We start from the raw sequence: 14,714 nt of genomic DNA on the forward strand, positions 1-14,714 counted from the left end.
TCATTATTCCTTCCACAACCAGTGCTGTCGTGTGTGCTTAAGAGCACAAAATCTGCAATCAGAGCTTGGGTTCAAATCCTAGCTCAGCCACTTGCTAACTGAATAAACTGGGTAAGCTACTTAACTTCTCTGTGCCTCAGTTTCCTTAACCATTCAATGGCAGTACTAATAGTACCTACCTGATCTTCTGAAACTTAAATCAGGTACTGCATGGAAGGAACTAGAACAGTGCCTGGCATATAAACATTAGCTATTATTGTTATTAGGTATACTGTATGCCAGTCCCTGTGTGAAGCCCTGCAGAGGGTTTGAGGATGAAATCCATCCTATATCCTACCCTCAAGGTGGTTAAAGTTTAAAAGGAGAGATGGGTCCCATTGTGGATAATTAAGAGTTCAAGGCATGATATTAACCAGTGGCCTATGAATGCTACAGTGGTATAAGAAAGAGAGGACTCCTCCAGCTGGGTGATCAAGGAAGGCTTCCTGGAGGAAGCAGCACTTAGTTGGACCTTAAAGGATGATAGGAGTTAGAATGAGGAGATAAAAGGCCTTCCAGGCATAGGTAATGGTACAAGCAAAGGCTCTGCAGCCATGGAGCTTACAGCAGGTTTAAGGAACTGGGAGCAGTCATCCAATGAGGCTGGAGGGAAAGGAAAGATGAGGGGTTCCAGCTATAGTGGGAAGTTGAGATCAATTTGTGACAAACCTTGAATGCTGTGCTTAGGAGCTGGGAGTCTTTTCAGCAGGCAGAAGGGAGCCAGTGATAGTTCTCAATGATAGTTCTGAGCTGGACAGGGCAGTGGTCGCAGCTCCCCTGAACCGTCTCAGTGCTAGGAGGTCTAGAGTCCATTAGGGCATCCCAGCTGTCAGCCTGTCTGGACGATCAGGGCCTCTCCCCCAAGACAGCATTGTGGGCCCCTCTCTGTGCCCAGAGCAGGCCGAGGCAGCAACTGACCCCAGTTCCCTTCTCTCCTCTGATTTCTACCCCCTGCCCTGATGTCACTCTCACACTGGCCAGGAGCACCAGTTCCCTTCTGGCTCTCTCATCCCCAGCACTTGGGGCCAGGCTGGCCTGGGGAGGCCCAAGGCAACTCCACCCTTGCAGAGACACAAGCTGTCCCTCTTTGGGGCTGAGAGCTCCAGTCTGAACCATGTCCTGCCTCCTGGCCCAACCCCAAGACCCTAATGGGGTTCCCTCACCCCCTCAGGACCCTCCACTACCAGGCAAAGCATGTCCCCATTGATCCCAGCAGCCTAGAAGGATCTGAGCCCTCCTTCTGAGCCCAGCCCAGCTTGGCACCTCCTCTCCTTGGCCCTCCCACCCATCAACTGGGACAAGATACCCAAAGCCCCTTTCATCATCCTCCCGGAGAAGAGGCCCAACCCTGCCCTCTACCACCCCAAAGCCTTCACCCCTTTCTCTCCCAGGGCTGCAAATCAGTTCCACATTTGGGATCTGGCAGGCACTATCTGCTCAGAACTTTCCCCTCCCAGTTAGCTCAGGCTTCCATCTCCCCCCACACCCGTCAGAGTCAGACCAGGGGGTCTGCAGAAGGGGAAGGGCTCTTGCCTCTGGTGACCCCTCCCGAGGCCTGAGAGGGAGCTGGACTGTGGCAGGGAACCAGAGGGGCAGTGGACACGAGGCTCTCCCAGGGAGAGATGAAAGAGGACGGGTAGGGGGCGGGGCAGAGGCAGAGCTTGAGCAAGCATATGAGGGGATGAGGGCTTGGGGGTGGTGAGGGAAGGAGTGAGGTGGTTCCCAGCTCAGCACATTCCTGAGACATCTGGACGTGCTGGAAGGGCCCCAGCTGGCCTGCATGGCTGTGGCTCCAGCTTCTCTGCTCTGTGATGTCAGGACCCAGCATTTCCCGCTCCTCTCACAGTCCCGCTGGCCTGGGGTCCACCTTGGGGCTGAGGTGGACCCTCAGCCTGGGGTCTCCTCCCTGGACCTCTCACCCCCAGTGAGCAAGGAGCCCCTGGGGCAGTGGAGGAAATACCTGAGTGAGAGGAGGGCCGGGGCCTGACGCAGGAGGCAGCCATGGAAGACACAGGGGTTTGCCCATGCGACTGACTCAAGGAGATTTCCTCCTTTGGGCTGGCGCCTGCCCCATCCCTTCTCCTTGGAAGGCAGATGGAGACAGAGGAGAGACTCTGGAAATGGCTGCTTACCTTGAGCTGTGTGATCCTGGGCAAGTCCATTCCTTCCCTTGGCTCTCAGTTTTCCTCTCTGTAATAATAATGATAATAATAATAATAATAATAGCTACATTTGAAAAGAGCCTTCTATGTGTCTTGCATTGTACAAAGCACTTTACAAATGTTGTCTCATTTAACCCTCACAGAAACCTCACAGGTGGCGTAGATATAAGTACTCCTATTTCATAGCTGAGACAGAGGCTCAGAAAGGTTAAGTAACTTGCCCAAGGCTACACAGTTGGCAGCAGAGCCAGGATTAGAACTGGATCTGTCTGCCTCTCTTGCTTATAACCGTTGAACTACATTGCTTCTACAAGTAAAAGGGGATGGACCTAATGATGCCAGAATTCCTTTCAGCTCTAAAATTGTAATGATTTCTTTTGGCTATCATGGGGCTCTTCAAGAAGGGCAGGGGCAGGCATTAGTCACACACTGGGTGGGGGAAGGAGGGCAGAGTCAGATGGCTTTGAAGCATCAGATCGGTCAGGAATCTCTGGAGGTCCCCTCCTTAGAGCCCCAGAGAAGTCCAAACCCCAGGGGCTGGAGTCACAGCCTGATCCCCAGCCGAGCCCAGGGGTCCCACACCTTCCCTGAAGGAAGGGAATAAATAAGGAGAGAGAATGCAACTTCTTCCAAAAATAAAACCTGAGGACAACTCAGACAGGCCTGGGACCGCTGAGGAAGCCAGAGGCCGAATGCTGAGTGCACAGAGGAGAGGGAAGAGGCCAAGGGAATTCCAGCCAGAGCCTGGTGGCAGGCTCCAGCCCAAGAGGGCCTTCCAGCTGGCCAGGGGCCGGAAGAGCAGCTCGGCCGGTTGGCCACTGGGCTCCGTTTATACTCTCGGACCTGGCCTAACCCTGGGGACAGTTCCTCCAGAGCTGAGTTGGGGGCTGTGGTCTGGTCTGGCTGGGGCTTAAGAGCAAAAAGGCCTTGGGAAAGAACAACCCAGAGAATGGGTACAAGAGGCCCCACCAGGGAGGAGCTGAGGGAAGGCATCCAGGCGCATGGAAACCGCCTGGAGCAGGAGCAAGCTGGCACCAGAGCGGAATTCAGGGCAGTCAGTCCTGGAGGCTCAGCTGCAGGAGAAAAGGCCTCAGTCCATCTGCTCACCGGCACACTCCTTCATTCGGTCAGGCACTCAGCAAAGAGCTGAGCACCTACCATGTGCTGGGATCAGTGCTAGGCTTTGGAGACACAGATGAGAATGGGACACAGCGAGACACAGAGGTGACATGGCTGGATCATTTCGAGCTATACTAAGGAAAATCAGAAACTATCCTAAGGGCAGAGGAAGTCATTAGTGGATAGTGAGCAGGGGAGTCACACAGTCATATTTATGTTAGAAGATCCCAAGGTGGAGAATGTTCTGGAGACAGAGCAGAGTTCAAGCCTTGGACCTACCTTCATAACTGGGTAGTCACGCCACTAGTCAGGAAGCCCTGTGGGAGCAGGAACTGGGCTTTGTTCATCTCTGTATCCACAGGGTTGGGCACACAGTAGGTCCTCAGTAAACACTGAACAAATGCACAAGGGATGAATAAGCGGATGGGACTAGATGCCCTTATTCTCCAGAGGCCCCCAGCGCCAGCCCTGGCACTTAGTCTCCAGTGTCCCGAGCTGTCCCACAGGGATCCTCTGGCTACTGCCTATGGACCAGCATCTCCGGCAGCCAGACCCTGGGCTGCTGTGCTCTCACTGGTGCCAGTCACAGCTCATCCCAGCCCTGGGCGGCGGCACTAACTGCCATCGCTTCCTTCTGCCCAGACAGTACCTGGCACCCACCCCAGCATTGGGTCACAGCACATGGGCCGCCTGGTCAGAAGATGCCAGGGGCTGGCTGGGAAACTGTAGGCCAGCTCTTCACTGTCCTGAGGGACCTGTGGTCCAGCCAGGGAAGGGCTACCACAGTGTCAGGAGGGGGAACTGGAGAACCAGACTAACAGGGCTGGGGGCTGCAGAGACTGTGGACCCTGCTCTGCACAGCGGCAGCCTGTGGGGGGCACCAGCCTGCCCCTTCTTCTCCCACTTCTTTTCTCCAGCACCCAGGCACAGAAAAGCTCAATCTCCGTGGTACCTCTTCCTCCAGTCCCAGCCCTCACCGTCCCAGCCCCAGGCAAGCCCGGGACTCCCAACGCTCCCTCGCTGGGGGTCACATGACTCAGGCATGTGGCTTGGCACAGTCAGCATTCAGTGCTGCGGTGCTGTGAGATGTTGTGTGTGTTTGTGTGAGAGTGTGCATGCCCGTCTGTGACCGTGACTGTCTGGGGGTAACTGCATCTCTGTGTCTGTGTGTGTGTGTGTGTGTGTGTGTGTTTGCACGCGCACATGGGAGTCTGTGTCTGTCTGATCACATCTGAGGAGTGTTTCCTTGTTGGGTCTGTGTCAGTGCCTGCCAGTGTCAGCCTATGTGAGCCCAGAGAGTGTGTATGTGCATTTAGTATCTGTGCCAGGCTGTAGAGAGAACAGTCTGAATGTGTCCAAATGTGGGGATCTTATGTTGTGTGGTGTCAGGAAGATGGTGTTTCCCTGTGTAAGAAAGAACCTCACAGCCCACGCCTGTGTAGCACGTGCACACACATGCATGTGCACAAGCGCACGCGCACACACACACACATACACACACACACACACACACACACACGGAAGCATTTCTGCTTATTTGGACTTGGGCTCTGTGGTGAAGAGTTCGGTAGGGGAAAAATATGAAACCTCAGCAGCCGCCTTCCCCGGGCCTGTGGGGAATGGGGGATGAGAGTGAGGTTGGAGGCTGGAACAATGTGCTTCCCTTCACCCCTATGCCCTGCCAGGAAGGCTCAGGGAGGGGCTGGCTCCAGGGATGAGGAAAACTGGCTCCATCCCTCCACAGTCCCCAGAGATGCCAGAGCAGAGGAAAAGAGGCCACTTTCCGACTAGTCCACTTCACCCTATGCCTGCCACCCCTGCCTCAGTAGGAACACAGACTATGTTGGGGAATGGATGGGGAAACAGGCCTAGAGAGGAGACACCACTTGCCCCTGCCCAGGTCTCACAGCACACATGGATCTTGAACTGGGGCCTCCTGAGTCTGAGTCTAGGGCCTTTCTTCCTTCATAGGACAGCCTTCCAGTCTAGCTCTGGGAAGATGCCTGGATCTCCCCCTATCCCCAAATGACTGGATGGTGATGCTTAAGGACTAGGAGGACCACTGGGTACCCAGGGGCCCACCTCCCTTCCCCAAGCCCCTCCCTGCTCTCTCTTGACCCTACCCCCCACCCCTCACCGCCACACAGGGCACAACAATGACTCAGACTGGTGGCCCTTCAGCTAGAAATGGGGGCAATTTTCTAGTGACCACGAGGCAAGTAACCGTCCGGGAATGTATGGGTCAGTGGAGGGGGGGGGGGGGCTAACCTGCGGGGGAGGGGAAGGGGAAATGTGAGAGGACTCTCCTCCCATCGCTCCCCAGAGCTCACTCTCTCGGAAGGAATGTCCGGGCTCGGCATTCCCCCCACTCCTTATCCCACAGCTCAGCCTGGACCCACTCCGGCCTCCTCCCTCCTTTCCCCAAACACAGACTGAATCAGCCTGGACGGGGGGAGGGGGAGAAGCCCGGGATGGGTGTGCAGGCGCCGAGGGGTAGGGGCCCGAGAGAAGGGAGCGCTCTCAGGCTGCGGCAGGTGGGGGAAACCTCTTTCCCACACACACCCTCAGGTGACAGCCGCGCCCCCAGAGCTTTTCCTTCTCTCTGCATCGACCCCCAGGGGGGAATTGGGGGAGGGGAACTGAGAGGAGCCTCAGACGGCGCTATTACCGCCCAGGAGTGTCCCACCTCCCCCTACCTGGGACAGAGACCCCGTTGCCCCATCAATGCGCCCAAGGTAGGATTATTCGAGGAGGGAAGGAAGGAGCTGAGCTGGAAGAGCTGCGAAGGAACTTAAGAATTGGGGCCTGACCTCCCCTCTGTCTTCACTTTCTCGGGCTCCCGGAGAGGGGTCGAGGCCACGCAGCTGATAAGGGTCTTAGGGCACCATAGAACTGCCAGACGCACCTGAAAGCTCAAAGGGGCCATTTCTGCCTCAGCCCCAGGTGCAGAAAGGGACACAAGACGAGCACACTCTAACCTTGTGCAGCCCGCGCCTTCAGCGGAGGCCGCGAACCCTCCCCCGTGCAAGCCGTGCCCTCCTCTCGCCCCATCCCCGCGGCTCCAGCGGCGGGCGTCTCGCAGCCTCCTCCCATTGGCCACGACCTCCGCAGATCCGACCAATGAGCATGCTGGGTTCCGGCGCGGGGCAGCCCCCGGCGCGCTTGCGTTAACCTCTCGTGAGCCACGCCGGGCCGACTGGACACGCTCCTTCTTTAAACTTAAAGGGTCGGCGACGGAGACCCGGCTCCGGGAGGAGATGCTGAGGAGGGGGAGGGGTGCGCGGGGCTGAGAGCCCGAGAGCTCGGGACCTGTCCTCCAAGAGAGGGGAGCCGGCGCCGGCTGCGCGTGGCAGCCGAGAAGGAGCTTATATTGGCAAGACTGTTGGAAAAAGTCTTCAACAAGGAGGGAAACAAATCATAATATTTCCTTCCCTGGCTTCCCACCCCAGTTGCTTGGAAAGTCACCCCCGGTAGAACGCTCACCCCCAGTAGAACCCTATCCCCCTCAGAACGTTGACTCCCTGCCGTCTATAGAATCCTGCCTCCCACCCCCAATCATTTTCCATCAGGTAGTCTGAAACCTGAACTTTTTGTGTGTGAACTGGAGAAAGAGCTGGATATGGTTTTGGGGGGTGGGAGAAGGGACAAGGGGCCTTGCTGAAGCTGAGGCCTGAGATCTCCGGGGGGGGGGCTTTTCAGGGTTAGGGGGAGGGTGGGTACAGAGGAAGAAGAGAGGACAGGAAGGAGAAGTTGCTCCACATTCCTGTGCAGCCCCAGAGCTGCGGATAACCCCTCCCTCAACATCACCAACTCACTGTGTGACCCTGGTAGGTCCCTCTCTGGACCTCAGTTTCCTCATTAGCAAGTGGGGAGAGGGGGCGTGGACCATGGGCTTTCTCAGGTCCCTTCTGCCTCTAAATCGATGGTATAAACCAGCCATAATTGGGCTGCTCTGAGAGGCCAGACACCGAATAGAAATAGGGCTCAAAGCTCTCTAAAGGGAACCCCTCTGGCACGCTCACATGAGCAGCTCGCATGAGCAGGAGGTGGGCCTGGGGATGATGGGACATCCCACCGTTGCCCCCAGAGGTCCACCCAGCACACAGGGAAGCCCCGAGCAAGGAGGACTGGGTCTCTGAGTGTCCCCCACCCCCAATCCGCCTGCCCCTTGGCCGCCCTCCCCTTCCACTTGGCTCCCACCCTCTGGAAGCTCTGTCCTGCTGGGCCTTTGCTGCTGTCTCCAGCAGGTGGGGTGGGACTGCTTACAAAGCAGGGACCAACTGATCTCCCTCAGCAGGTGCCTGCAGGCACCCCAAAAGGGGTCTCTGAGAAGGACCTGGCTCATCTGCCTGGAATCCTTTAGGGACCCCGGCCCAGACTGGAGGAAGTTTCTCTCCTCTCCCAGGCTCAGGGAAAGGGTTTGGCAAACTCTTATCGCCTGAGAAGCAGCTGCCGGAGAAATACCTTAGCAGCTGACTCACTAGGCTCTTCACAACCCCCTCCCACTGGCCTCACACCAGGCGTTTGAGAGACCCTGAGAGAGAGAGAGACAGAGACAGAGAGACAGAGAGAGACAGAGGGAAAGAGAGGGCGCCCCCAGGTGGGCTGACCCAGACCCTGCTGAGGGTGTAGCTAGCACAGTCCAGACTGTGGCTGGCTAGGTGACTGGGGGGCATTGCACCCTGTAAATGGCCTTTGGCTGGAATCACAGTCTTGCAGACTTGTTCAGCCTCTGACTTCCTGGTACTGCCTCACCCCAGGCATTGATGGGACGAATGACATACTGATGGCGTTGCCTCTGGGGTACAAGGCCCTGTCCCTCCACCAGTAGCTGTTGAGTGTCTGTCCTAGGCCAGGGGATGGGACCCAGCAGGTGAACAAGTCCAGACCCTACTACCTCAGGGAATTCACAGTCTGACAGACAGGCAATTCCCGATCAGGGGAATGTCTGCTGTCACTGGGGGAGGACTGGGGTGTGACTGGGGTTGTGGATGCTTCCCTGCTTTCCGTGGCTCCCTGAGCCTCAGTTTCCCTACCTGTCAAATATAGATATGCAACTTCCTTGTCTCTTTGGGTAATTGTGAGGATTAGATAAGACAATACATATGAAAGCACTTCAGAAAGTTAAAACCACAAGAAAAGTGTAGGATAGGGATGGTAAGTTCTGACAAGCTGGGGAGAGGAGAGAGTACTTAAGACGATGGGTTTCTGAACTCATTTTATCGTGGATTCTCTGATCCATGCTTTGTTTGGAGGGAGGACCAAGCCACCTCCCTGCATTGGCTCCAGGCTCCATTCACCTCAGGCCCAGAGTTAGGCTTTTGATAATAACAATGGCTAACAGTTATTGAGCACTCACCGCATTCTAGACCCTGTTCTCAGTGTTACATGTGTTTGCTGTATAGATGTATACGTATGTTATTTGTATACATGTGTTATATGTATTTCCTCATTTTATCCTCATAATCCTGTGAGGGTGGCCTTAAGCACCTAACAAATATTTGACCCTCATTAGAACACCGTGAGGCAGGAACTATTATTTCCCCCTTACAGGTGAGGAAACTGAGACCCAGCGAAGTGAAGTAAACTTAGCAAGGGGTGAGCTAGGAGTCAAAAGCAAGCTCATCTTCAGAGCTTGGGCTCATCCCCTGCCCCCACCACACGGGTGCTCAGGTGGCTCTGAATCTTATTCTCAAACAGAGGGCTTTTCTGCTTATCCCTTCCAGACTAGGACAGGCTCCAAGTATTCCAGGCCAGAAAGCCAACAACTCCGGACTCCAGAAGTCAGTCCTTACCCACTCTCCAGGTGGGACCCCAGGGCCAGAAGCAAAGCCCCAGCAAATTCATTCAGTCAGTAAAAAATGAATGAACAGGGAGCTCCCCTGGCTGTTCAGCGGTTAAGACTCTGTGCTTCCACTGCAGGGGCTGCAGGTTCAATCTGTGGTCAGGGAACTAAGATCCCACATGCTGTGTGGTGCGGCCAGAAAAAAAAAAAAAAAGAATGAACAACATTCCTTTACATATTTATAATTCTTTAGAGAGAAAAAACAAGCACCTCCTATGTGCCAGCCACTAGATGCTTTACTAATTAGCTTTACTAATAAGAGGTTTGCTGAGTAACTACTATGTACCACAGACTATTCTAAGTGCTTGACATGCATTAACTTGTTTAATCTTCACAATAACCCTAGCAGATAAGAACTATTATCATCCCCACTGTACAAAGGAGGAAATGAAACATAGAGACATTAGTCAACTTTCCCAGGATCGTGGAGACCAATATTTTTCAGACTATTTTGTCTCTGAGAAATATATTTTACATCCTTCCCAAGAACATACACACACACACACACACACACACACACACACACACACACACACACACAAAACTGAGATTTAAAAAATCTACCAAGTATATAACTTCCCTATGTGCACTCTGATACTTTTCTACTCTACTTTGTTCTGTTTTCTTTTTTCTTAAATTCTGGTCGTGACCTACTAAATTGATTTCACAACCCATTAATGAGTCACCACCCACAGTCTGAACAGCACTGAGTCATAGCTAGGAGCATCAGGGCCAGGATTCAAATCCAAATGATATGGTTCTGGAGCCTAATCTCTTGGTATAAAGAATGGCTGGGAAAAGGGAGACCCTGGAGGCATGCGGACAAGTGGGCACTGTAGTAATGAGGGGGGCAGAGTCCTCAATAATTTCACCACCCTGCATTCCAGCAAAAGAGAATACAAAAGTCACTGATACTGCCCTTGGAATGCAAACTTGCTGGCATAGATACACTTATTCTTTAGTACTTAGTCCTCCCATGAAGGAAGTAGAGTGGACTGAGAAACAGACTTGGGCAATCTAAGTGATTTGACCAAGGTCACAGAGCCAGCACTAAAGCCCTGTGTCCTATCGCCTGGATTCTTTCACACCACCCAGGAGTCACCCTTGAGAATACTGACAGAGAGGCTAGAGACGGCGGTGGAGGTGACAGTAGTGATAGAAATGATAACAGTTGGTATGGTGATGTGGGCCGGGGGGGGAAGTTGGTGTTGGTGTTGGTGGTATTGATGATGGAAGAAAGAGTAATGGGGAAGTCGCGGGGACAGCGGTGGTGGTGGTGGCAGGGCTGGTGGCACCACCAGAGCAGCATCTGCGCCCCCTTTCCAGGGTGAGCTGACTCCCTCCTCTCCCCTCCCCCTTTGCTAGCACTTCCCTGAACACCTGGACCACTTTGCAGAGAACATGGAGGACTTCTCCAATGACCTGTTCAGCAGTTTCTTTGATGACCCCGTGCTGGACGAGAAGAGCCCTCTACTGGACATGGAACTGGACTCCCCCACGCCAGGCATCCAGGCCGAGCACAGCTACTCCCTGAGCGGTGACTCGGCACCTCAGAGTCCCACTGTGCCCATCAAGATGGAGGACACCACCCAAGGTAAGAAGGGGTGGCGGGGCCCAGGGTACCAGACCCGAGGAGGGACACCAGACCCAGAGGAGGGACACCAGACCCAGAGGAGGGTCACCAGACCCAGAGGAGGGACACCAGACCCAGAGGAGGGTCACCAGACCCAGAGGAGGGACACCAGACCCAGAGGAGGGTCACCAGACCCGAGGAGGGACACCAGACCCAGAGGAGGGACACCAGGCTCGAGGGGGCTCCCACAAAAACCTCTCAGGGGAGACCCTGCCTTTTTGTTCTTCCGCAAGTCAGACCCAGAAGGGCACTTCTCAAGAGGGTCTCTGGCTGACTTAGGTCAGTGATGTGCAAAGGGTGGGCCCCAGACCAGGGGCAGCACCTGGGAACTTGTTAGAAATGCAGATTCTCAGGTCCCACCCAGACCTGCTGGATCAGAAACGCTGTGGGGAGGGTCGAGCCTTCCAGGTGATTCTGACGCAGGCTTAGGTCTGGGAACCAGCCTTAGATGGAACAGCTGCGGGGGACGGGAGGATTAAACAATAAATGTGGACAAGTCACCAAGACTCTAGAACCTTACCACCTCCTCACACTGTGATGTCCTCTGAGATGTTACCTGGGCGAAACACCTGCACCCTATTTTTTTTTTTTTTTTTTTTTTGCCACATCACACGGATCTCAGGATCTCAGTTCCCCGACCAGGGATCGAACCCGGGCCCTGGCAGTGAAAGCCCAGAATCCTAGCCACTAGGCCACCAGGGAACTCCCCTGCACCCTACTTTTATTGCCAAAGGTAGGGTTCTCTAAAGCTCTCCTCTCCCCCACCTCCATCCCTTTTAAGCAAAGGGCCCTTTGAGTTTTTCCTCTCAGGTGATCAACATTTGAGAACTCCAGACTGTGCCCCACCTAGAAATGGTCTCTTTGGGCATTTCCTCATATGGCTCCATCATATTTGGACACATGTCTTAGCCTTGATAAGCCTCAGTTTCTTCATCTACAAATGGGGATAACAATAAACATTTCTATAGCACTCTCCAGTTTACAAAGTACCTTTGTGTTACTATCTCATTTGTTTCTCACAACTCACAGGTGAGGTCAGAATCACTTTGATCATACTCCCCATTTGTCTGATAAGGAAAATGAGACTTCGGGAAAGCTGGGTTGTTTAGGTTACGCACACAGTAAGTGCGGAGCAGGGACTTGAGAGCAAGCAGGCCCCCTGATTCTAAACCTCACACCCATGCCACCACCACACTTGCCAGCCTTAAGGGGCGCTAAAGGGTACTGGCTTTGGTGTGCATCCCGGCGCCTCAACCGGCTGCTGTGTGATCTTTAACAAGTTGCTTAACCTCTCTGGACCTCGGTTTCCTCAATTACAAAATGAAGACACTAGGTATCTTGAGAATTCTGGCCAGGATTAAAAAAATATATATGAAAAGTACCCAGCTCAGTCAGTGCCCAGCACATTTCATATATGTGTGTGTGTGTGTGTGTGTGTGTGTGTGTGTGTGTGTATACATATATATATATATATATATATAATTAGTGACTATTTCCTTATGTGTATAAAAGTCCTATTAAAACTATCGTGTCTAGAACCATGAACAGGCTTCTTATTCCTCTTTCCCTTTGGAGGACAATGGTCTTGAGCGAGTGTTTTAATCTTCTCAACTATTAAATGGGCAGAATAGCGGTACCTGCTGCCAGGGCTGGTGGGAGGAATCCACAAATTCATATGCAGCAAGAGCTTAGAATTAGACTCAGTGCAAGAAGTGTGAGCTGCTTCTGAGGGTCTTTGAGATTCCCCAGGGGCAGAGACGGGACTTTGTACCCGGCCCCCATCCAGCTGCTTGAGGGCAGGGACACCTTCTGGGGCTTTCAGTGGCTCCAGGGCTCGTGGCTGTGGAGGTCTCAACTTCCCTGTGTGCCCTGGCCTCCGCCCAGACTCTGGAGGTCACCTCGATGGGGTGTCAGGCCCCAACCTGGGCAAGGGTAGCATGTGGGGTGGACAGCCTCCCGGCCCGGCAACTCCTCACCACCCCAAGTCTATTTTTAGAGCAGTTTGTCTGTGGGTCCTTTGCAGGGGGCAGCTTCCCGGAGGCCAGAGGGCTGGCCCTGTAATTTGGGAAGATTGTGGGTGTTCTTGGAGCCCAGGGGCCGCCTGCAGCCCAGAACTGAGGCCCTCAGCCTCCCAGCAGGGCAGGGCCTAGCCTCTGAGGTGGGATCAGGCAGCTGCTGACCCCCTCTCCCCACCCACAGTGGGTTCCAAAGGCTAGAGTCCCCTCTAGCCCACCCATGCTCGCTCCTCAGACCTCTGCCGCACCAGAGCCGGGTGCTGGGGCCACCAGGGGCAGGGCTGACTCCGAGTGGCACCCATCAGGGAAAGGGGGCATGCCCAGCAGCCCTGTGACCCAAGGGAGGCCAGGAGGCCCACGCAGTGGACGCTGCCCTGGGAAACCTGAACATCACCCCTCACTCCCCACATGCTCCCCCAGCACCAGGTCCTGTGGATCCTTCCTTCTAAATTTGTCTCCAGAATGTTCCTTCCTCTCCATCCCCACTGCCACTGCCTTAGCATGTGCCTCACCTTCTCTCGCTGGACAATTTCAACAGCCTCCTGCGGGTCTCCCCGCCTCCCTCTGCCGGGCCAGTCTGCACACACAGGCAGAACGATCTTTTTAAACATTACAAATCTGAGCATGCTTAAAACTCTTCAGTGCCTCCCTGTTACCTTTAGGACAAAGTTGCAGCTCCAAGGCTGTGCCATCCCTGCTGGCCTCTCTGACCCCATCTTCTCCTTCCCTTTGCGTTCTAACTGCACTGAACTGCTCGTGACTCTCACCAGATCCCCAGCACCTAGCACAGCGCTCAGCAGATGTTTACTGAATAACGATAATTGTATTCACAATAGCTGCCATTTATTGAACATTTACTTCTTGTCAGGTACTTTGACAGATGAGAAAGCTAAGGCTCAGAGAGGTTAAGCAACTTACCTAAAGTCACACAGCCCGCCCGGAGGGGTTTGTTGTCCAAGACCACTCTGTAAACTGCTGAATGAAGAAGATGCCCCCACCTCCTCTGGCCCCGGCCCACTTATGCCCTCCTCCCTCACAAGCGCCGCCCCCTGCCCTTTTCCACCTGCCTCCCGGTATACCCTAGCATCTCTCCACGGTCCTGTCCAGAGCAGCTCCAAGGGGCCAGGAGAGGGGCTGAGCCCTCTGCTCTAGGAGTCCCCTGAGCCTGGGTCCTGCCCCCTTCCCCAGATGTGGAACACGGAGCGTGGGTGCTGGGACACAAACTGTGCTCGGTCATGGTGAAGCAGGAGCAGAGCCCGGAGCTGCCCGTGGACCCTCTGGCTGCCTCCTCAGCCATGGCTGCCGCTGCCACCATGGCCACCACCCCGCTGCTGGGCCTCAGCCCCCTGACCAGGTTGCCTGTCCCCCACCAGGTGAGCCTGGGAACTGTTAGTAGGGGCTGAGGGAGGGAGGAGGGATGATGGGTCTCTGTGGGAAGAGCAATCCAAAGCCCTGTGCACACAGGGGCCCTGTGAACAGGGAGCAACGTGACCTCGGGACTGAGAGTCGGAACTCCCAGGCCAGGCCCCTGCCCGCCCCTTGGGCCGTCCCTTCACCATCCGAGAACAGGCTCAAACCCCAGCACCCTCGGAATAAGCTGGGGCCCTCACTGTGTGCAGAAGAAAGATGACAGGGACCCAGTCAGGGCTGGGCAGCAGGGGCCCAGTGCAGGGTCTCAGGGAAGGAGACAGCCCAGGCCACTTAATTTTCTCAAAGTGTCTGGATTTTTAAAAAGGAAGAAACACCTAAATGGAAATACAAAAGTTATGCCATATTTCAATTGTTTATATTCATGAGATGAATATTTTTAACCCACACCCTCACGCCAGCCCTAACCCCCCGCGAACGTATAGATAAGAGCAGTCGGCTGTAAATCCCAAGTTGACATCCCAGACCCCTGG

At 54.5% G+C, this 14,714-nt stretch overlaps 1 protein-coding gene and 1 long non-coding RNA gene across 2 annotated transcripts in view; one reads left to right on the top strand and one right to left on the bottom strand.

Annotated features, from left to right (window-relative positions):
- The window catches only part of LOC136794462 (uncharacterized), a 45,898-nt gene extending 39,529 nt beyond the window's left edge, over positions 1–6,369 (bottom strand). The window contains exons 1-3 of the long non-coding RNA XR_010841249.1: positions 6,226–6,369; positions 3,600–3,712; positions 2,172–2,229 (exon numbers count right to left, since the gene is read on the bottom strand). This is a non-coding gene — a long non-coding RNA (uncharacterized lncRNA). The remainder of the gene's footprint in view (positions 1–2,171; positions 2,230–3,599; positions 3,713–6,225) is intronic.
- CREB3L1 (cAMP responsive element binding protein 3 like 1) overlaps positions 1–14,714 on the top strand; it is a 36,265-nt gene that overhangs the window by 9,412 nt on the left and 12,139 nt on the right. Inside the window, exons 2-3 of the mRNA XM_059068438.2 lie at positions 10,531–10,759; positions 14,002–14,186. Coding sequence (XP_058924421.1) covers positions 10,531–10,759; positions 14,002–14,186 — 414 coding nt within the window. The remainder of the gene's footprint in view (positions 1–10,530; positions 10,760–14,001; positions 14,187–14,714) is intronic.

This window comes from Kogia breviceps, chromosome 7, assembly GCF_026419965.1.
Source record: "Kogia breviceps isolate mKogBre1 chromosome 7, mKogBre1 haplotype 1, whole genome shotgun sequence".
In the NCBI taxonomy this organism is placed as follows: Eukaryota; Metazoa; Chordata; class Mammalia; order Artiodactyla; family Physeteridae; genus Kogia; species Kogia breviceps.